The sequence below is a fragment of the Tauraco erythrolophus genome, chromosome 20, assembly GCF_009769465.1.
Source record: "Tauraco erythrolophus isolate bTauEry1 chromosome 20, bTauEry1.pri, whole genome shotgun sequence".
Taxonomy (NCBI): Eukaryota; Metazoa; Chordata; class Aves; order Musophagiformes; family Musophagidae; genus Tauraco; species Tauraco erythrolophus.
Genome location: NC_141484.1, coordinates 11,395,243 through 11,419,002, shown reverse-complemented (window position 1 = coordinate 11,419,002; position 23,760 = coordinate 11,395,243). Strand labels below are relative to the sequence as shown.

The 23,760-nt window shown below is 47.6% G+C and overlaps 1 protein-coding gene across 1 annotated transcript in view; it reads right to left on the bottom strand.

Moving 5' to 3' along the window:
* STX8 (syntaxin 8) overlaps positions 1-23,760 on the bottom strand; it is a 110,439-nt gene that overhangs the window by 34,632 nt on the left and 52,047 nt on the right. The window contains exon 7 of the mRNA XM_086624065.1: positions 7,836-7,937. Coding sequence (XP_086480191.1) covers positions 7,836-7,937 — 102 coding nt within the window. The remainder of the gene's footprint in view (positions 1-7,835; positions 7,938-23,760) is intronic.

Below are 23,760 nucleotides of genomic sequence, written 5' to 3'. Positions count from 1 at the left end.
GGAACAAGGGCTGCACGTGGGCAAAATGATGCATCCCTGACAAGTCTGGGCTGGAAATAAGTTTATGACCATTGCAGCCTCCCAATAGGAGTAATGGGGGGGAAAAAACAAGCTTGTTCTCCGAAATTTATCTTGAAGGGATCCCATGACCCAGAAGGCTCTTCCCATCCTTTCCCACTAAAAACACCACCAGCGAACACCGCGCTCCTCACCTGGAAAGAAATTCATAAAACAACTCCAAAACACTTTTTTTTTAAACAAAACAACAAACACCACCTGTTTATGACTGCTTAGGTCCAGCCTCTTTCATCAGTTGAACCCATTTCAACATCTCAGCATGAGCAATTTCAAGTCAAATAACTTCAGTTGCAAACACAGCACGTGAAAGGAGGAGGAGGAGGAGGCGGCGGCACAGAGAGGGCACGAGCTGGCTGGAGGGTACAAAGGCCCCGAGGAGCGAGGCGCAGGCTGCTGGGCACAGGCCACCAGCAAAGATGATATCTCATCACCTTTTCCTCCCCAGCGCACTTGCTGAAAAGCCGCCTTTGGGATACTTCATCCACACTGTCTGTCCTCCCATGAGCTCCTCACCTGCTCCTGGGGGGCTCAGGGCTAACGAAGCAGAGGAAAAGCGTTTCATATGACGGGGAAACAAGGTGGCAAGACAACAAACGAACCAGAAGTCTTAGATGAGCAAAGTACTGAAGTCACTGGACCTGACCGTTGAACAGTTGTTCTATTGACATCACTAACGAAGCCACATTTCCTGCTACGTCCCAGAGCTCACCTGCTTTGAGGCTTCTGTGCAGTCTGATGAGACTGGAGCTCACCCTGCCTTCCCCCTCCCAACGGGGCCCTTAATTGGGTCTCTCTAATGAGGAGAGATGCCCAAGAAAGCTTGTAGCAACTTCTTATCTTTGCGACCTCTATCTCCAGCTAATTTCAGCTTCAATCAGCCGGCAGGTTCAGAAGTCAGTGGGGCAAGGTGGGAGGAAGAGCACGGTCGCACACGTGCACGGGGCTGCAAACCCGTCGGGTCCTCCCGAAACCAGGCTCAGCTCCGGCAGACCTCAGCTTTCATGGGCTACAGCTAACCTGTGCTCTCCTGGGGAAGGAAAACGACCTGCATGAGAGGAGGAAAACACTCCAGGGAGCTCAGACGAGAACTACAGCACAAGGATGATGCACAAGGTAGCAAGACTAGTGGAAAGCTAAAGCCTGCAGCGAGATCTGTTGGAATCCTGGTGTTCCCCAGCAGGCTGGCTGACAGCAAGTGAGGGCTGCAGGAGAAGGGAACGAGGAGACAGAAAAGCCCAGATGAAACTCATAGAATCACAGAACGGTTTGGGTTGGAAGGGACCTTCGAGACCATCTAGTTCCAACCCCCCTGCCATGGGCAGAGACACCTTCCACTACACCAGGTTGCTCAAAGCCTCTTCCAACCTGGCCTTGAACATCTACAGGGATGGGGCAGCTACAACTTCTCTGGGCAACCTGATCCAATGCCTCACCACCCTCAGAGTGAAGAATTTCTTTCTTAGATCTCATCTAAATCTCCCCTCTCTCAGTTTAAAGCCATTGCCCCTTGTCCTGTCACTACACACCCTTGTCCAAAGCCGCTCTCCAGCTTTCTTGTAGCCCCTTGAGGTACTGGAAGGCTGCTTGAAGGTCTCCCTGGAGCCTTCTCTTCTCCAGGCTGAACAGCTCCAACTCTCTCAGTCTGTCTCCATAGCAGAGGTGCTCCAGCCCTCAGATCATCTTGGTGGCCTCCTCTGGACCCACTCCAGCAGCTCCATGTTCTTCTGATGTTGGGGGCTCCGGAGCTGAACAGAGTACTGCAGATGGGGTCTCACGACCATCTTCTTTCTGTTCAATCACTTACAGCTGCCCCTCGTCCACCTCCCTGGGCTGCTCTGGTTCTGGGAGGATGGAAGGGTCAGGGCATTTAAGAAGACAGCAGCAACGAGTCCAGTTTAACCTACAGATTCATCATCTGCTAAGGTTTCTTCTCAAAGCTTTCTCACAGGGGTAACAGCTCAGAACAAACTTTTCAACATGTAACTGCTTAAAACGGAAGAAACAGAAAGAGGGGAAAAAGAATAATTAAAAAAAAAAGTCAGCAAAATATATAACTTGCTAGGCCAAGAAAATTCATCCCGTAGAAGCAGGGACAGGTGACTCAGAGCCAGTGCAGTTGTCAGAGCTGTGCTGGGGAGGAATATCGGTGTAACTTCTCCGAGAGTCAGATTGCAGGAAAGGCTGATTTAATGGCACCCTACACCAGCTTCTCCACTCCACTGAGAAAAAAAAAATAAATGGAGGGGGACTTGCTCATCTAAACACACAGCGTACGTCAGAGGAACAAACCTGAGAAACTGCCATCCATAATTTATAAAACAAATTAATTCCATGGCAAAAATAACCATAGCTTAGAACAGAGCGATTGTAGAATCTGGCAGAAAAAGGTCCCAGCCTGCATGAATCATTATTTTCTAGAGGAAACCTTATATAATCCAAGCTACTCAGTTTTTACACAAATTAATTGGAGTTTCAGAAGGTTCAGCAAAGCTCTTGTCTTTAATTCAGGTACTTTGGTGATTTGCTAAGATTAAAAAAGCCCTACTTGGTACAGACTGACTTCGCCGTAGTCTACACTCTGCTTTCAGCATCTCCAAAACCTCCACCAGAAGGCAAAGGGGAGATGAGAGCATCTACCTGGGCCAGAGGAAGGCGATTAGATTGCAATGCCATCTTGTGGAACAGGAGAAAACGAAAAGACGGGAAAAAAATTGCTCAGCCACCACTTTGCAATCGTCTGTTATCGCACAAGACACGGATATCGGCCCAGCAGGGGATGGTCAGTGGTTGCTTCTCATTTTCCTTGTTTATCTGAAAGGTCAGGGGGATGCACGCAGTGATAACTGCAAAGACATGGTCCGCTTCCCTCCCGCTGCTTGGAAGGGGATGGATAAGTCTGCCCAAAATAAGAGTTTGCTCTTTTTTGCTTATTTACTATGACAATGTCATAATCTTCTGTGTTGCTTCCCCAGGAAACCGGCCTTTCTCCTAGGCTATGGAAGAGTCACTACAAAGAGTGACTTGGGTAGGATCAGGTGTGGGACCACATCGATCCCCAGATCCTCTCCCCAAATGATGGTCTAGTTTAGCAGGACCTGAAGAACGTTTCTAACTCCGTGCATGGCACAGCTTGGCTGCGACCGCCTCCGCATAGGTCACATCGGATAATTAGGCTTTGTCCTGTGCTACTAAGATCCCTGTATCTCAGTCAGATGTGAACACTTCAGGATGCTCTTACCACAGACAAAGCCTGGTTCAACCATCTTCTCTGTCTACTTAGGTCTTTAGGTAAAATATTACCATCTACAAAACTCAAGGATGGGAGGAAAGTTATCAAAAAGCATCACCCAGGTAAGCCAAGATGTAGCAGACAATGAGAACAGACCTTCTCCTGTGTGATGAGGCCAACTGCAACCCATGGGCAGCGAGAATGGACCACGGACTCTTTGCAGATTCCCAACTCACACAAAATACTTGAGCCTGATGATGAACAGAAATGAAGCCAACCCACACAGCCGCACGTTGCGCCCAGTGGCCGTGTTTTGGGACCTCCACAACACCTGCACCCACTCATCTGAAGTGTCCCAAAGCGAGGAACCGTACCCTGAGTCCTGGGGGACCTGAGGCGGTGGGACTTCCAGCTGCTGCAGCCTGGGCACCGCGAGCGAAGGGGAAGGCTGGGCGCTGGCAGGTTGGTCTCAGGACGGGTGCCCAGGACACCAGGGGATGAGCTGATGCTGGAGCCAACTCAGGGCAAGAGAGAACTAAAAACCAGACAGGAGCTGCGCAGTGAACCCAAACAACAGAGCTGCTGAGAGTCCGACAGCAGCACTCGTTTCAGGGCAGTCATTTTCCCTTCCTATAATTTTCTTTTTTCAAAATTTGAAATTTTTTGAAAATATGGAAATTTTTTCCGATTGGAATTAGAATGGATGTGATCACAGTTAGGCTACCCCCACCCAGGAAAACCCAAGATACTGAAGGAATCCCGAGTGTTGGGTCATTAAGGTGGCGTGGCACTTGCTGCATCATCAGGTTGTTCCAGCTCAAGGGTTTGGGGCAAATTTGTTTCCCCCTCCCGGCATCTCAACCTTAATTCTACTTTCATTCCTTTGCTTATTTTTAAATGCAGTTCTTCAGAGGACATTCTGAGGGTTAAAGTTTCTAATAAAAAAATAGGGAGACATGGTTAATGAGTGTTACTGTGCACAAAAAAACCCCCTAAAGGTATGCAAAGTGGGAGAGAATGGGAGACAAACAAATCAGAGAGGAGCAGAGGGAAAACAGAAAAGTCAGGATTGTGCACGCAGGCATTCCTGTAGCAAGCGTGGTAAAGGCAGCCTAACATTTGATTGATGATTTGCGTGTACGTTTTGGTGAAAGCTCAATGCTAATTTCTGAATCACACAATGGTTTGGGTTGGAAGGGACATCAAAGACCATCTAGTTCCAACTCCCCTGCCATGGGCAGGGACACCTTCCACTACACCAGGTTGCTCAAAGCCTCATCCAGCCTGGACTTGAACACTTCTGGAGATGGGGCAGCCACAGCTTCTCTGGCCAACCTGTGCCAGTGCCTCACCACCCTCAGAAGGAAGAATTTCTTCCTTAGATCTCATCGAAATCTCCCCTCTTTCAGTTTAAAGTCATTGCCCCTTGTCCTGTCACTACACACCCTTGTCCAAAGCCCCTCTCCAGCTTTCTTGGAGCCCCTTTAGGTACTGAAAGGCTGCTGGAAGGTCTCCCTGGAACCTTCTCTTCTCCAGGCTGCACAGCTCCAGCTCTCTCAGCCTGTCTGCATAGCACAGGTGCTCCAGCCCTCGCATCATCTTGGTGGCCCTCCTTTGGACTCGTTCCAGCAGCTCTATGTCCTTCTTGTGTTGGGAAAAAAATCTAAGAGATACATATATTAATAAAAATCTGAGAGAGAAAATCTAAAAGAGAGAGAGAGATATGTCCTGACATCCCTCCTAAATGCCCAGCATACACCAAAAAGAAATAAAACAATGCCACGCGGTGTGCAAACGCTTGCCTGCAGATGACTGATGATTTTCAGCAATAATTTTATAAATGCAGCAGGATTGAGTATATCCCATGATTATTCTTCCGCTGCAATCCCTGGGAGTTCCCACTGACACCAGTGTGGGGCTGCCCGGGGCCACCAAGGGAGCCGGGCTCCAACCCGGGCAGCCTCCGTCGGGTAGAAGCAAGGGGTGGGATTGTCAACAGCTCTTGAGTCAGCAAGAGAAACGGCATTACAAATCAGCTGCAAATCAAACCACCCACCCCGAAACAACCTCAATCCCCCTGAAACACCGGGATTGAGGTGCAGATGTTGCTCCCTGCAACGCTCCTGCACCGAGCAGGGAGCACCGAGGGCCGGTCGGCCGCGGCACAAATCACGCTGGTTGCTGGAAACAACCTCCAAAGCTTGAGATGAAGTTTGCATGAGAGCAAGACGTTGAAATATTGATTAAAGTTGGGATTTCATCAGCAATACTTGGATTTTATTATTCTACTGGCTGCTAACAAAGACACACCCATTAATGAGTTGCATTCTTGCTCATAAAAGGGTGATTATTCTACTATTCACGCCAGGCTCCTCCGCTTGTATCCACAGCCATCGGCTCCAGCACAGGCACCCAGCAGCAAAATAAAAAAGACATTCTGGTTTCAAAAATGGGGCAAAACCATGGAAAAAGGTATACGATGGAATGGTGCGGAGACTGGGTCCCAGCAAATGCCTGCAACCCGGGGATGGAAGGGGTGGGAAAGGGGGAACGCTGAGCACTTCACCCCTGTTTCAACCCAGAGTGTTCCTGAAGATTTTATCAATTTAAACGAAATGTTGCAAGTGAGGAAAAAAACAATTTGAAAAAATCACCAATTAGCAGGTGCCAGTTTCCCCACTGCTTGGCTTTGCTCAAAGAATAATTGTACGCACGCGGAGGGGTTTTTGGATCTTAATACATCGGTTAGTTTTCAGCGGCAGGGATAAGGGTGGAAAAGAGATGGGAAGAATGCTGTTACAGCCTGTGTCTTCCAACATTATTGTTCTAAAACTCATGCTCAGGCAGAGCAAACTGGCTATCTGAGGCAATCCCGTGTTTACATATGCCCAAATTGTTATGCAAACACAGGAAGACCTACGGGAGCAGAGGGAACAGGCTCCGAGAGGCAGTGCTTCTCACCACCCCTTGCAGAAAAATGTTTTTCAATGTGGAAAGGGTGAGAGAGGTCACCCCTCAAAGGAATCCGGCCCAGGATTCTCCCAGCCTTCGCCTCTCCCATCCTCCTCCTCCTCCTCCTCCCAAATCCCCCAGCGCAGCCACCACAGGCTTCGGAGTTAAAGAGTTGGGCTTGTCACCCAGCAACGTTGGCCAGGGGCTGCGTTTGCACAAGAAACCCAAAAAAGGGGGAGAAATACCTAAGGAAGGAGCAGTTGTCCTGTATGAAACGGGATCCACCGCCTGCCCTGCGCAGGCGTTTCGCGTCGCGCTTCCCCGGACTCGTGCAGAAAACGGAAACGCAGGAATTACGGAGGAAATCCAAAGGCACACGGGGTACTCGGCACCATTCAAATGCAATTATTTGTAGATTAACTCTGTCTTGTGTCAACATTAAAGATCTCAAATCAAAAAGTCAGTTGGGAACTCTGCGGTCACACCTTGAATTCTGTCCGTGGTCGGTGTGAGAGAAATCGTAGACACACACCTCTGAGAAGTCAACTTCAACATCCCGAAAAGGCCACAGATTTTAATCAACCTGTATCAACCAAGCTTTCAAAAAGTTAGCGCTGATAGAAAACTACAGAAATCCTTGAAATATATCCTCGGCACTCGAAAAATGTCTCACTGCCAGCTGAGCGCAGTCGCTTTTGCTGCCAGATCATCACTCCACAGGATAGAAGTTCCCCACCAGCCAGAAACAGTCACCTCCCAACTTTCTCTTACTAAACTACACGAGCCAAATTTCATTAACTTCTGACTATAAGTCAAATTTCCACAGAGCACAAACTAGTCTTGTTAGCATTTTGAGTCTTCCAGTACGGCATAAATGACCCACGGACACCAGAACCGGACAGGCTGCTTCCTGAAGCATCTCACTACCACCACCTCCCCATGGACTTCACTCCTCCATCACTCATCCTCTCAAGATAAAGACATTTTTGGCCGTCACCCACAGCATCCTCCCACAGCCATCGCTATCAAACCCTCAGCTCTTCATCCCACAGAGGAACCTGCATTGGCTTCCTTGACCTGTAGAACCTCCCTTTGGTGGTACGGAAAGGGAAACCAATTCAGCTTTGTGAGCTCGAGCTCAGCTTGAAGAGTCACCAGCAAGGAGAACACATTCCTGTAGGACACCACCATCATCCCCTGTTGTGACCGGTTTGTGAGAGCTGGTAGCTAGCAAGTTGGGTTTTTTAAAGCTAATTAACACGCACCACTAATTCCATACAGTGCTACGATTTCCCATCAGAACATCGTGCGACGCTGGAGTCAAATGGCTTAAGGAAGTTCAATGTACCAAGACACAGCAAGCGTTCAATGTACCAAGACACAGCAAGCGCAGTGAGTAAAACCTCCAACGTCAGCTGAAGTCCCAGTTGAGTTTGGGGAGGTTATTTGGGCTTTTTTTTTTAACTTTTAGAAGAAGTTGTCCCCAGGGGGAGCACACTGCACCAGCCTCTGAGCGCTAAGCTACTCTCTCATCACTTAACCACAGTGTAGGGTTTGTGCTCAAGTCATTTCCTACCACAGGACGCTGACTTCTTGTCCACCATCTTCACGTGCCGCGTCTGGTCGCGAAGTTTGTTGTCCGTGCTTTCAACCAGGTTAGTGAGGTCATCGATGATCTCTGAGGAAAGAGAAACATGAGCATTAATCTATGATATTAATCTATGATTAATCTCGAAGCCCTGCAGCATCGCTGCTCAACAAGCACGCGCCTGCTGGAGGCTCCAAAATGGAAAACAGCTGCACCCTTTCCTTTTCCAGTATGACAGACCAGTGCTCCACACGTGCTGAAAGGTCCAAATCCTGGGAAATACTACACAAGAGACTTTGACTTCGGATTCAGTGCACTCCTCCACTGCAAGAATAGAGGGAGAAAAAATACAGCCTGAAACAGCGGGATCAGCCTAAGTAGCCACGGAGCGTAAGATGATGGCAGCCACAAAACAGTAGCCAAAGTAAGAGAATTCGTGCATATGTTGCAGGAAATCTGAAATTTCGGTCCCTGGAATGGAGCATCTCAACACTTGGCTGTTACACAGTCATTGACACACGTTCAGAATCTTTGTAAAGGCTTTTCAGAGCATTCCCCAGAAGTACTGAGGTGTACGGACGGCAGCTCTGCTTGTAGCCCAAGTGATCCTGGGGAACAGGACAGTGAGCAAAGTTTCTCCTATGTCTGTTTTCAACAGAGGGGGAAGGAAAATGTCAAGCCAACCTCATGCAACCGATGACTTAAATTTTGTCACGGGAATCAGATCAGGTAAAAGGCTTCATTTAAACCAAGAGTGGTTGACGGGTTGAGGTTTTTTCACACTGAAAATTAAAAGCCACGTCCAGGCACGAAATTTCCTTCTTGCTGACCGTTACGCTCTGATTTTCCCGCAACGCGCAGCCGGTGCTTCTTGCTGGGTGTACGGATGCACCGTGTTCGAGTCGCTCTCCACTCTGCAGGTAGGAATGGCTTTTTTTGTGCATGATAAATCAGGAGGAGGACAGCAGCCAAAACCCGAATGCTACTGCAAAGCATCTCGCTCTGGTTACACTTCTAGCACTTTCCCCACGATCAATCACTGTCTTAATAAATCTAGTCTGCCTTTTGAGATGGGGTCGGGGACCGCAGCCGTGCCAGCTGGCGGGGGCTGCCTTCTCCAACCGTTTCCTCCCCGGCAGACCCTACCGCTGCGTCTCTGGACAAGGTTTAATGGAAGTAAAAGTCAAAGTTAGAGCACACAGTGTTCAGTTAGCAAGATATACTAATATTTGGTTTATTTTTATGCATCATAACCCTGTACACATGCTGGCTGAGGGTTAAGGAAAACAAGTCCCATCGACAGGACAGGGCCCTTATTATAGAATCACAGAATGGTTTGGGTTGGAAGAGACCTCAAAGACCATCTAGTTCCAACCCCCCTGCCACAGGCAGGGACACCCTCCACTACACCAGGTTGCCCAAAGCCTCATCCAACCTGGCCTTGAACACTTCCAGGGATGGGGCAGCCACAGCTTCTCTGGGCAACCTGTGCCAGTGCCTCACCACCCTCAATGTAAAAAATTTCTTCCTTAGATCCCATCGAAATCTCCCCTCTTTCAGTTTAAAGCCATTGCCCCGTGTCCTGTCACTACACACCCTTGTAAAAAGTCCCCCTCCAGCTTTCCTGTAGGCCCCCTTTAAGTACTGGAAGGCTGCTATAAGATCAATCTTTATTGTTTTGACTGTATTCCTTCAAATAAGAGATTTCCCAAATATTCCTACTAGGAACAAGGGGGATGACACTGAAGAGGGCATTCCTCCCACTTCCAAAACTTCCCTGTGACACTAGAAGGAAACCTCACGTTTGCAAGGGCAGTGCCAATATGTGACATCAGTTCTTGCAGCTTCTCAGGACACCTGCACACCTTTGCGGGCCATGGGGTTTGTACCCGCGCTTGGAAGAGAACAGTTTCCTCCACGGTTCACCTTCTTCCAGCAAAAGGTGTTATTATGCAGGGTCCTCAAATCTTACCAAGTACCAGGCGTCGCTCTAGATACAGAGATAAAACCAGTTTCATCGTACATATGAATGACAAAAAAAATCAAAGATAAATAAGATTTCTGCAGACACAAAGTAAATTTTCAAAGGCATATGTAGCACGAAGGTCCTACTCTCCTGGCGAGTTGGGAGATCTAAGCATCACCCTTTTCCTGCATGCTTTTTAAGTCTGCCCCACAAGCCCTCTGTCATCTCCAGTGAATCCCTGTGTAAAGTGACATCAGCATCTAAAACATCTCACTATGGAAACACACATTTTTCTTAAAACATGAGCTCCTGATTCACGTTCTTCAGCCTCAACCGTCTAAGAATTCACATGAAGAGAGAGCAGAGAGCAACCATCAACTGCTTCTCCATGTGAGCCGTCTCCGTTTTATCCCGTAGATCCAAACCATTCACCACTCCTGCAGTTAACTAACATCACCCCACCAACACTGCTCTATTCCAGACTCCAACTCTGCATGTTTGTGAAATTGTTTATAAAATTCCCCAGATTTTATTGTTTATCCTACACCAAAACACATTTTCCCAAGTGACAGCAGGTATTTTACTTGAACTGGAAGATTTATTCAGATATTAATCTCCTCCCCCTCTCACTCAACTTTCCCAGGTCCAACATCTGCAAAGCTAACAACATTTTTGGGGAAACTTTATCTGTCTTGCGTGATTCAGCACACAGGAAAACCAGTACAATGCTGCCTGCAGAGGCAGCTTTTCTCATGTTTGCCTCTAAATGAAAAAAAAAGTGCCGAAAGTTCCCATCGTTGTCAAGGACAAAATGATAAGCACGCTTGGGAAATAAAGAGACTTTCCTTTGCCAACACTGACCAGACCCTCCTTGAAAAACATCCTGGTGAACAAGCTGTAGCTAAATGAGAACAAATGCGAGCAGGAAAATGTTCTGTCATCATTTCAAAGCCTAAGGCGTTGCAATTGGGATTATATCTAGAGCCTCTCCTCTCCCATCCCCCTGCACGAGCCATTCCCTCATCAGACCAACTGGCAAGAGCCGTTTCTGAACCAAAGAACTGGACTGGACAGCTTGGGAGAAGTGTTTCTCAGTACCTAAATGACTCTAGATACGGTCAGGTTTCAGGGGACTAGGTCAAGCACGTAGCCCAAAGCTCAACAAGCAATCAGTCCTTTGATGCAAGGTGCCAGTAAAACCAGGAGAAGTGTTGGGGCGTGCATGGAACAACCAGGAGGTCTGAGCAGCATCTTCCCCTCCAACGCTGTGCTGGGGCTGGCATGGGGAGAAAGCACAGGGAGGTTCTTACCCCACCACCAGCTCAATCAAAATCCTGGACCAACAGGTTCCCCAGGGGAACAGGGACCCTTGCAAGTACCAACACCCTGCATGGAAACATCCATCCACCCCTCTACGCCCACCAACACCCCGCATGGAAACATCCACCCCTCTACCCCCATCAACACGCTGTCGTGGTGACACTCGAGTTCAGAGCAGCTCTCCACCTCCATGTAAATCCAAGTATTTATCCCCACTCTCAAGCAAAGGAAACGCAACAGAAACACGTGCTGTAGAAGGCAGAGCTGAACACTACAAATGAACTTCTAAGGCAGGCAGAGGTGCTGCCAGAGAAAACCAACTCCACGGCTAAGAAAGTCTTTAGAGCACTGACAACTCCACGTTAGCTCTCAGCAGGCTCCCGAGGTCCACCTCTTCTGATAGATGACCCACCCGCAACCCCCTTTGCCCTTCAAGCTGACTATTACATTCAGGATGAAAAATTTTTTTCCCCATTTATCTGACTATGCAAGGACTTTAAAAAAAAACACAACGGAGAGAGAAAGCTGGAAAAGGGGAAGGAGCGAGGCTCCCCCGCTGCGAGGGAGCAGACGGGCAGAGCAGGCTGACTGCTGAAGGGCTGCCAGTGACCTGACAAAGGACGGTTCTGTAACACTGCACTGCAAACCACAATTAAACCAGGGATGTAAATTTAGCCAAGGTGTTCCTCCGGTGAAGCAAGATCTTGGAGCAGAAGATGAAACCTCCTTCACAACCTTAGTACTAAAATCTGAGTAATTTAAGCCCAGCTGAGGCGAGAGAACTTTGAAGGCTGCTCATCTGTTGGAGATGAGCTCAGACAGGACCTCCTGTATCAGTGAGGACTTCTGCTTGAAAACTGGTGTCACAGCCTTGCTGGTCCTTGCACGCACGTCCCAGCCAGGCAGGTACGCTGGCTTCCAAGCTCTCCAGCAGATGAGGCAGCCAAACAGGTCAAGCATGAAAGCAGCAGGGTTCTACAAGAAGGCAGAGGTAGGTCCTCACCTCGTCCCCGAAAACCCATCTCTACAAATCCCTGTGCTTTTCCTGGTGATCAAGGTTATAAAATTTGGGCTGGAGCCCTCAAAAGGGCAGGATTTCATCAGAAGCCTGGTGTATATCACATGGCAAAAGGAGCAGTGGGGTTTAGAGATTTGAGATCAATACGTGCATACCTTAAGCCAGGACAAAAATCACGGAAGGTCTTCATTTTGTGGACATACGCCTGTCTGCAGTCCTGCCCTTGCTCCTCTGGCCACAGGACCCCAAGACGGAGAGGGCACGGGCAGCCCGTCAGGAAATCGGGATGAATTCCACGCAGGGGATTTACAAGCAAAGAAAGCACGCAACGAGGAAACAGCAAAGCAAGGGGATGACAGAAAAAACCTAGGTTGATATATTCTGAAATATTCGAGGGCTTTTTTTTTTTGGTTAAAAAACCCACAGCGGCGGTTTTGATCTTAGGGAACATGTGTTTTGGAGCAACGCAGAGCAGCCAGGCTGAGCGCGGGTCCAGGTCGGAAGAGGTGGAAGAAGCATCCCCATGGAAGGGGTGGGAGAGGCTGGAAACGGTCAGTCCAACATTAATTCTAACTTCTGGGGAGGAGAGAGGTGTGCACTGGAAAAAGCGTGAGCAAAGCAAGGAAAAGTTCCTTCTGTTTATTTTTTTTAAAAACCAAATCCAAATACATTTTGGATTTCGTTTAATATTTTGCATTAAACTTCAAACGCATTTTTACCCATAAAAACAAACACAAAAATCATTTCACCAGATCAGAACTTGTCGCTGCATCAGCTATCACAGCCTGAAAATTAAAGCTTCTCAGCTGCAGCTGGACACAAAGTGTTCCAGAAAAATCACTCGTTGAGTCGCTTCACTGGTCGCAGCCAGCTGAAGCACTACCAGTGCCCAGTCCACTTCTGAAGAACCAGGAATCTGTTGACTGACCCAGATCAGCACCAAACTACTCTGAGATGTGAGTATGTAAGCATTAAATATTTCTTTCCAAATTTTTGCTGACATGGATGAACCCTGGCTCGTAAGCACCTTCCACTCTACCATGTTTGGCTTCGCGGTCTCAAACGATACATTAAGAGATACATTAAGAGAAAGATGATCTTTGTAGTATCTCTGAATTAAATAGTTGTATTCTACGTCACACTACTGTCACATTTTGCTGCTACTGATTTCTGGGGTCCATCCATGTGCGTGTGTGTGTGTTCACAAGGACCATGCTAAAAGTCACTACCGGAACGTAAAAACCTTTCCTGAAATTGCACTGGAACAATAACCCAGTAGCAGCAGTAAGGATGTATTTACATACATCTTCAAAATCACATCTGCTAATAGCTAGAAAAACAAATATTTATGCAAAGGACACCAATAGAAGACAGACAATAAAACACTCAGCAGAATAAATGGTACATAATCCTAGGAAATTCTCAGGAAAAAAAGCTCATTCTTCATATCCATTTTCCTTCGAAGACTTTGCTGCTGCAATGAAAACCAGAAATGTTCTGTTTTAATTGCTAAAACCACCGATGCCTTCCCCAAAAAAGCTGGTTCTGCTTCTCTCCAGCCACGGCATGGATAATTTCAGAGCCTCCCGTGAGACGAGAATCCCACCCGTTCGAGCCGTAAGTCATCTCTCCGGGAAGCGGCCATACATCATCCTACAGCTGGGCTCTGGCGCGGGATGGGAACGCGAACCCTGAGCTGAACCCCAGCCAGGTGCAGGAGCAGCATGCTGTGTCCAAACGGAGCCTTCTGCTTTTCTCCTCCACCCCTCCCCAAAGAGGCTGTGAGCTCCAGGCACCGGGTTTGCCCGCGCTCCTGTCCAGCAGCACACCCAGAGACCACAGGTGCTCCATCACGACCACCATCTGCCTTTCCCGTATCCCCAACTTCTCTGTTGATGTTTCTAACACCGCTTCCGATGGGCTTGAAACCGGACTTCTCTGGCAGCCCCATCTTCTGTGTCAACTCAGCCATCAAGTCTTTCTACAGCTGGTCAGGAGTTGTCCAAGGGAACAGTTTCCAATGAAAAACTGTTTGACAGATGATAAAAACAGGACATCCCGGAGCACTCTGCACGCTTGGACCTTCAGTGGTTTCCCCCCTCGCTGCCGCCCGTTATGCTGAAACACATCCCTGATCAGCTTGAAGCGAATCACCAGCTTCCAGCTCGCAAATGACAACAAAAGGGGCTGCATCAAGAGGAGCGTGGCCAGCAGGTTGAGGGAGGTGATTCTCCCCCTCTACTCTGCCCTCGTGAGACCTCACTTGGAGTACTGTGTCCAGTTCTGGAGTCCCCAACATAAGAAGGACATGGACCAGTTGGAGAGGGTCCAGAGGAGGGCCACGAAGATGATAAGAGGGCTGGAGCACCTTTCCTATGAGGACAGGCTGAAAGAGTTGGGGCTGTTCAGCCTGGAGAAGAGGAGGCTCCGGGGTGACCTTATAGCAGTCTTCCAGTACCTCAAGGGGGCCTACAAGAAAGATGGGGAGAGGCTGTTCAGGAGGGCCAGTTGTGATAGGACAAGGGGTAATGGTTTTAAAATAGAGGGAGCTAGATTCAGGTTGGATATTAGGAAAAAATTTTTTACCATGAGAGTTGTAGAACACTGGAACAGGTTGCCCAGAGAGGTGGTGGATGCTCCATCCCTGGAGACGTTCAAGGCCCGGTTGGATGAGGCCCTGAGCAACCTGATCTAGTTGGAGATATCCCTGTTCCTTGCAGGGGGGTTGGACTAGATGACCTTTGAAGGTCCCTTCCAGCCCTAACGATTCTATGATTCTATGATTCTAAAACAAGAAGCCCAAACGTTTCCAGAGAACAAAAGCCCCTTTTCCAGCCCCTTCAGCCACTCCACCTTTCCTCCCTTTCCAATCCCGGTGCCAAGACCTCACCAGCCCTGCTCTGCTCAAGACAGAGGTGCAAGTCAACTGCCAGGTCATGAGATCACACCGAAGACACAAAATTCATATTGCATCTTCCCCTACATGGGTGGCACAGCAGCGAGCTACAGCACACGTGGCACTGCTGCCCGGTTTAACCAAAGGAGGCAGAATTTATGGGATTGCAAGTCACAGCATGAAGTGCAGCACACAGACGTGGAGATGATCCTCTCCAACAGCTATGGATGCTGTCGCTCTCCTCACCAGGACGCCACGAACCAAGGCACCGAACCCCAGAGCCCTCCTTGCTGTTTCTCCTGTTAAGGAGCTCATGAGAAAGGCAACTCGGTACGGAGAAACCTGAATCAGGTCACGAAGGGAGTGAAAGCCAGGTGGTGGCACAGCCAGAGAGCTGGGTCACTTGGAAGAACTCTGTATTTTATTTTGCAGGAAATCATGTGAGTTTTTTCCTGCTTTTTCTCCACTCAAGAGCAGGAAAATGATCTGGTTGCCTTTCCACCCTACATCTCCCTCTTCCTACCCATGCCCCACACAGCTGCGCCAACTTTCTGAAGGCATGGGATTTATTTTTCTTTTCAATCATTCTCCTTAACTCATGAAGTCCCCAGGAAGGATGAACGTCTCTCCCCATGCAGTAGAACAGGTTCTTGCGCAGCCAGAGTTCTGCTTTCATACATGACTCTACACTAATTGATTTTTTTTTTTTAATTTAAAACATGTAAAAAGCCTCATTTGGTTTTGGTGACTCCATCTTTGAGTCGCACTCATTCTGTCTGTGGAGTGAGAAACCCAAAAGCCAAGCAAAAACGGCCACGTGAAATACAGCACAAGCAGACAGAAACAAATCTGGGGTTCGGTGGCAGTTGAGCAGAACGGCGTTGCTGACCAAACATTTCCTTGGAATTGTTTGGATTTTCCGTGGATTTAAATTTCCAGATCACTCGATAGTATTTATCGATGAGTAATGCATCTCCACGGTACACCCCACTGTGAGTCACGGAAGACTGCAGCCAGCCTTAAGAAAAACACATAAAGAACTAAAATCCATAACATTTTATGCTATGCAAAAAAACTACAATAAGGCTGGAATTCAGTGGAGAAGCCAAGCAGGCCTTCCCTTCCTCCTTCAGGTCTCTGGTGCCTCAGGAGAAGAGGTAGATACCAAAGAAATGAATCATATATTGAATGCCAACTTCTATATGTCCAAAGCCCATAATTACATGTTAATAAGAAAGCGAGCATTGTTCAAAATGCCAGTGGTATGAAGTGAAGATTGCAACTAATGTGAGGACATCAGAAACCCAAAAAGCCTTAGCATGATGTGCCAGCTGTAATGTCAAGGCAGAGTGAAAAGAGAAAAAACACAGTAAAAAAAAAAAACCACAAAGCCAAGAATCTGCATTTCTCTCCATCGCTGCTGGCCGTGCCCCGTTTTTGCTGCCTCTCTGGCACCCGCAGCTCTCCGTGCCATGGGCGATGTGTTAGTGCAGTCATGGGCTTCTCCTCGCCGTTCAATTCCAAGGTAACACTCGAAATCCCACTGGTGCTCATGCTGATCCAAACTCTGTGCTGCTCAGGACACCGGGACACCGACACTTTCTGCTGTGATGGGTTCTGCATCTCAAGCAGAGACCAAGATTCCACCCTTCACCTTCCCAAATTTAACTGATGACATTTAATCTCTTCTTTGCTAGAACTTCATATAAAAAACAACCCCAAAAATACTACCTTCTCCAAGGGAGCAAACCAGCTCTTCCTCTGTTTCAGCTGCTTCACTCTATAGCTCTTCTAATTTACGGGGGCTTGATGGTCCTTGGAGACAGTCAGGTTCAGAAGACCTCTTTTGGCCTCCTGTTGGGAACGTGTTTTACGATGTGCCACGTGTACGTAGCAGTCCCAGCGCTGCAGGGAGGCAGGAGGGGATCTCACCTCCTGCTGCCTCCCCTGCAGCTCTGCTGGGGTCCGGGTGGCACAAGGCTGTCGCTCGCCCTTCCCTGCCCCTGCACTGCTGGGCGATGGCTCTGCTGACAACATGCAGGGCAGCTGGGCTGCAGGACCTGCAGGCAGAGTGGGGCAGGAGCTGGCAGACTTGGTTTGTGTCCAGGAGAGGAGGTAGGGAAGGATAGTTCTTCTCCCCCATGAAGTTGGCCAGCAGCCCCAGCCTGCCCTCCATGGTCATTAGTAGCTTGAGGCACTCAATGATGCACCGGCTACCGCAGCAGCAGGTCCCCCTTCTCCCAGCATGCAGACTCCCTGGGAACTCCAGGCCACACCAGCTCTTCACCCTGAGGCACCCTTGCAGGGGAACAACTGCAGGCCCAGGATTGCTCCTGGTTCCCTGAATTCCTGGTAACAGCGAAAAATGCTCAGAGTGGAAAGAACAAACTGCTCCAGAGTCGTACAACCTCCACCTGGCATTTGGGAAGTGAAGAGCAGCCCAAGGACCCAGCTCAGAAGGCCAAGGACCAGCACATGCTTCCAGTGTAACCCTCTCCCACTGGTTCATCAAACCTTCAGCATCTTTCAGGATAACGCTTGCTGCAACAAGAGGAAGCTATTTGTTCTGCTACAGAAAACCGTGCCATCTGCTCCAAGGACTAAGAGGACACATCCAGGACCACTGTTTCCACCACACACCACAGCCACGCAGCCTCACTCATCCATCCCAAAATATATCAGATGATATCTGGGCCAAACTTTTGATACCCCTGAGCAAACCAGAACACTTTGTCCTCTCAAAAGCAGGTCCAGAGACAGCAGATGGGGGTTTGAAAATACATGGTAGTGACAACGAACCGTCCCAGGCCATCAGCTGTGGTAGCCCTCATCGGATCACTCGCAGTCAAAGAGCAACACTGAGAAAACAAACAGTGGTATCGATTCCAGCACGCACAGTTATTAGTTAGGGTTGTTATTTTAAAAGCACACACTGAGAAGTTTTCCCTTTTCCAGCTGCTTATTTTGTTTTATTCGAACAAAACCCATGGACATTAATTTTAGCTGTACTTAATTGAATAATTTCTCTGGGGAATAGTTCAGGGAGAGTTTTAAAGCAGCCTGTTTCCAAGAGCCATTACTAATTGGCATATACCACAGCGTCAGTGTGCCAACCAAAATAGTACGCTTTAATGTTACTGGAACTGCTCTCAGCCCAGATGTGTTGAGAACTCGCAGTGATATAAGGCAGGCAATAACTACATTCACGTGATATCGCATTTGGAGTATCCTTCCCCAGTTATCTGGAAGGAGATAATGGAGATAAGTCTCCTTCACTACAAGTATTCGAGTGTAAAGCCAGGTCATTTGTTCCTCCCCTTTACTCCCAACAAGTGACCTTTCCTTTTATTTACCGTGTTTAAAGCCAACCAGCACAGTTACCTAGTTATCAAATAGACATTAATATAAAAACAAACCCAAACACACAAACCAACAAACCCTCTTGTAAGAATTATAAAAGGTTGCCTCCAATTTAGGGCATTCCCTGAAGCCACCACTGCCACATGCCCACCGCACCCCGCTCGCTACGCCGGCACACCGAGCCCACGGCAAGCACTGGCTCCTCGGACTTGTAACCATCTTATTTTTATTCAAATCCAAAATCCGAGTGTTCTAACAACACAAACGGAGAGATTTTTAGCCCAGACTCTCAAAACTTCCTGCAAAATCTTCAAGTTACAGGGACAATGTAATTAAACTATTTTTCTACAGACTTGACTTGGAGAAAAAGCAAGGAAATGCTGCTAAGAGAGAAAATAATCATAAATTCTGCATCTCTAGGAAAGTCCAGAGCACTAAAAGACTGGAAGCTTAGTTACATTTGTATAACAAGCCCCTGCCAATCAAAACACTTTCCCTGTTACGATGTATTTGTTTTCTGCAAACTTATAGCAGAAAATGAAAGGACAGAAGCTATTTCAGACTCCACATGTGTTTGTTTTCCCTTTATCCAAAATTTAAGCAGGGTTTTTAAAATACTGCCTTCAGAAACATTTCATAACATTCAGCCCTGCTTCCTTTCGGTAACTCGCACTTTGCCCAGGTTTGTACACCACTGCAATACTTTGCCATAGCTATCAAGAGCTTTAATTACAAATACACAGCAGTTGCCATAATTACACTACGGTAGAGGGTATAGCAATTCCCCATAAAACACCAGTTGGCTAATAAACACTGCAAGTTTAGGTTTCCAGTCCATTTCTCAAAAGAAAAAAAAAAAATCACTTTAGTTATACTCCATGCAGCTATTGTCACTTTAAGATCTACTAGACAGTTACTAGTTCTACACTTCTGAAATTGTGGGCCCATCACAGTAATGTAACATCATCCTTGTGGGTACCAAGGAACGAGGCCTTAGTCCTCCCCAAAAATTGAAAATAAATAAAAATAGTGAGACAGAGCATCTCACCCACTGGTGTCACAGATCGACACCTTTCTTCCAGGAGATAAAACCCAATTCTCATCCATTTTCACAACCTTGAAAGCAACTGGAGTTAAGGCATCTATGGGAGGGCTCCCTTAAAAGCCAGCACGTTGCTTGCTACGGGTTTACTCGCAAGAGGTGCTCCCCGTAAAGCCACCCTCGGCTTGCATGCCACCCGTCAGCCCGACCATACATCACGACTGCCCGACCCCGGGCTGGGCAGCGAGACGGGGCTGTGAACGTCTCTTTGATGAACTGGGGCCGTGAAGGACGCGGCGGCGCGCTGATGGATCACCCTCCGAGGTCGGCTCCTTCCTCCCGGACAAAGGCCCCGTCACTTGGGAGTCCCGGCAGAAGTTTTCCCAAGCACCTTTGAAAGAAAAAAACCTCATTTCTCAAAACCTGCCTCCGAGACAGCTCCAGCTCGAAGGCGATTTAAAGCGACGGTTATAAATGACTAATGTCATTTTGGCCCCAGGAGAAAAATCACCGGATTGTTCGGCTTTGCTGGGAGCGAGGCCATCCCGCTCCGCGGCGAGCGCCTTCAAAGAAAGAAATACTGAAATTCCTGAGACGTCTAGCAGGCTGCGCAGGATGGATAAACTCATTCCTCCTCAAATTAAAGAAAATTCAATCCAAAAAGCAGGACCGCACTATCCCCAACGTGTTAACGGTAACGCAATTTCCAACCCATGAGAACGTCCCACGTTTTTCATATTAAAAAGCTTAAAAGTTAGTGAAACACGTCATTGCTGCCACGGTCCCTGCGACCCAGAATTATCCCACAACTGGAGATTGCGCGCGCTCGGTTTCTGAGCGGATTAAGGAAGACTGGAAAAAATGACCAGCAGTGCTCTTGCATAGCTGGAGACCAAAAGTATTACAGGGACTGGAGTTTGAGGAGCAAAAAGGGAATATTGCCCAACGTGATGCTGACTGGAGTGACTCAAACTTGAGCAGGGCACTGCTTGCCTTCCAGTTTCATCCATTTTATGAAGGGGCATTGCCACTCTCAGGTGGCACAGACACACCGACCAGTGACCTGGCATCAACCCTCACCCTTCCAAGGAAAATGGGTTTTGTTGTTTCCTTTTTTTAAACAAAAATTCACTTTAGAAATTCGATGAGCACCCTTCCCCCAGACAGGCCAAGCTGATCCTATCTTCAGTCTCCAGATGAGCAGCTCAAACACCACGAACTCCTCCTCCTCAATAACCTCTCCAGAACCCCAGCGTCATGCAGCAACAGATGCAAAATTTAATTTAAAAAAATTCCACTGGTCAAGTCCTGGCCCCTAAACATGTGAAGACTCCGTTAGCCTCAGATGGGGCCAGGAGCTCACACAATCTCTTGAACAATCTTAATGGACAGCCCTAAGGATGGTACCCTTCAGCACACCCATACCCAAGTGATGAAGATGAGGGACATCATGATGGGAACACACCAGAAGAGGTCATGAGGCCAAGCAGAAAGATTTTCTTCACCACCCTGTCCCTTATGCATCTAGGAGCTGACAAGAACTCCAGGAAAGTTCACTGAAACCACACTCAAGCCAACCAACCACCTCTGCAACTCCTACAAGCTATTTCTACCAGGCAGCAGGTACTGCCCATCTCTCCGCTCCATAAATCCGCAGTTAAACCTCTTCTAAAATAACTCAGTCTCACCTGAGCATTAAAAGACTTGTTCAATTCTGCTCAAGGTTATTTGGAGAAGAGGAAAATGCAGAACCACGGATTAGTGAGTTGTCAAGCCTGCAAAACACAACCGCCATTTTAATAAACATTCAGGCTGGTAATAAGCCAACAGAGCATCACAGTATTCACCACAAGAGCACCATGCTGTGGACAGCTGCATGGCATTATCCTCTTGGATCACAAATGAGGAGGAAAGCCACTTTAGAATTGGTCTATCAATCACGGGAGGAACCAGAAAACTTGCAAGTGCTTCATGGTTACAGTATTGAAAGCAGCTGATAAAGCTAAGGTCAACCCAGGCACCTGGGACTAATCTCCAGCTGACATACTTCATCAAGCTCTACTGGAATCAATGGTAAATTGACTAAATTAGCAAGAGGAATACATCATCTAACAACATGTGCAGTGCTGAGCAAATACCAGGAATGAGAAGAACCGCAGTGAAGGCACTCCTCTGATATGGCCGGAATTACTTGCATCCTACCTGCCCAGAAGTCTGAAACAGACCAAAAGCAGAGGAAAAAAAGTCTCGAGCTGATGGCTCCGAAATACTCCATTCCAAGTCTGCAGTCATGGAAAAAGGTCAGATTACTCAGAGAAGCAGTTAAAACAACAGAAGGGGTGGAAGAAGAACTTCCACAGATAAGACGACCTCAAGTCTACGAATCCTAGTTAGCCTTAGCTAATGATTTTCTTTCTTCCCACTTCCTTCCACCAAAAGTTGTGCCAACTTTCCACATGCCCTCCCATGGATTTTCTGCAGATGTGGCTGAACGCTCACTGTTTAGCGTGGCTCCGTGCCCGCGGATTTTTGCAGAGCAAGGAAAGGCTGTTATACAGAGGGAGCCCTTGCACAGCTGCTCTGCTCCTCTATGATTTTCTCCTTCCTACAGTTGGTTTGCTGGAAGGAGCACAAGTGATTAATTGGCAGAAGCTGCACCAGGCTGAGGGGTTAGTGCCACTAAGCAACGTGTCTGTAAGACACTTCAGAAGACCATGGCTAAATACTGGTTTTGATCTCGCTGCACGAGTTCTGAATTCCAGCGTGACGAGCTCCAGCGCAGGAAGGAAACCTTAAGCCTCCACTTTATCAAGCTGCACAAATACAGGGTTTATCAAACTGGAGAGATTACCAGTGCTTGCTGTGCTTCTGCTGCGCCCGTCTGCAGAAGGACCGCTCTCAAATGTGTGGGAACAGGTCAGCGCGCTGCCTTACTGCAGCAGCAAGAGTTCACACATCAAACGACGTTTCCTCTAGCCAAATTACTCCGTTTTCAAAAAAAAGGGAGAGAATGTGAATACATACAGGGCAAAAAATTAACTCCTAGCTCTGCGTGCGTGTATTCTCAATGTCATTATTTCTAATCACTCAACTTACAGCATCCCACTTTTTAAAAAACGCGCTGATGCTACAAAAGGCACTTTCAGCCCAGGATTTTAATTTCTTTCCTAATATTTCACTAGGAAAAACATAAGCTATTTTTGTCATTTGTTAAACCCATATCTTAGCATACTTGTACTCATCTGGTTTTCCACAACACGGTAAAAAGGCAGAGGATTTTCTGACAAGAACAAATATCAACTGAACATACACACCGTGCCTCTTCCACTTGCAAAATCACTGGTCTTTTGGGACTTCCTAAATCTGATCAGAAGAGAACACCGATGGGGTTATTAGTTCCAAAGAAAAAGCCACAAGCTTTTTACTTTACAACCCCAGTTTTAATAAATCACAACACAAAGCTCTGCCATCTCTACCTCATTATATTTCTGAAGGCAACTTGAGAAAGACCTGCCCTCTAAGATTTGCCCTTCTTAACTTGTGAGGCTAGGAGTTCAACTTGAAGACATCTGGTAGTACAGGCTCCTAATGTCTGCTCTTTCCATATGGGCTGGGAGAAAGTTAGAGATGTTTTCATCTTTTCTTTGAAAGGACAAAGAACTCTTGCTGCATCATTTCCAACCCAAATAATTCTGCAACCCGAACGGATATTAATTGATAGATGCATTGTACGAATCTTCGCGAGCACAAAGGATCACATTCAATGGCTTGGCTGGGGCCATTATGTTTCTCTCTGAAAAAAAAATGTTTTGGACATTAAACACCACTATTATACCCTTTTCCAATTCAGTCATGCTTTAGAGAATCCCCATACTCGGGTCAGACCCTTCACCCTGCAATGGGGATGATGGTGAACAGCCGCTGCAGCAGACCTGCACCACCTGGGCCTTCCTCCATACACCCTGCAAACAAGAATAATCTTAGTTATAGGCTCCCTCAAGAAATTGAGGGGGTCACTTTGTCAAATCAGAAAGCACGAGCTACTCCCTTTACCAATGGATATCAGGGAAAGACGGACATCCTTCTTCCAGTACTTAAAGGGGGCCTACAAGAAAGCTGGAGAGGGGCTTTGGACAAGGGCATGTAGTGACAGGACACGGGGCAATGGCTTTAAACTGAGAGAGGGGAGATTTAGATGAGATCTAAGGAAGAAATTCTTCCCTCTGAGGGTGGTGAGGCACTGGCACAGGTTGCCCAGAGAAGCTGTGACTGCCCCGTCTCTGGAAGTGTTCAAGGCCAGGTTGGATGAGG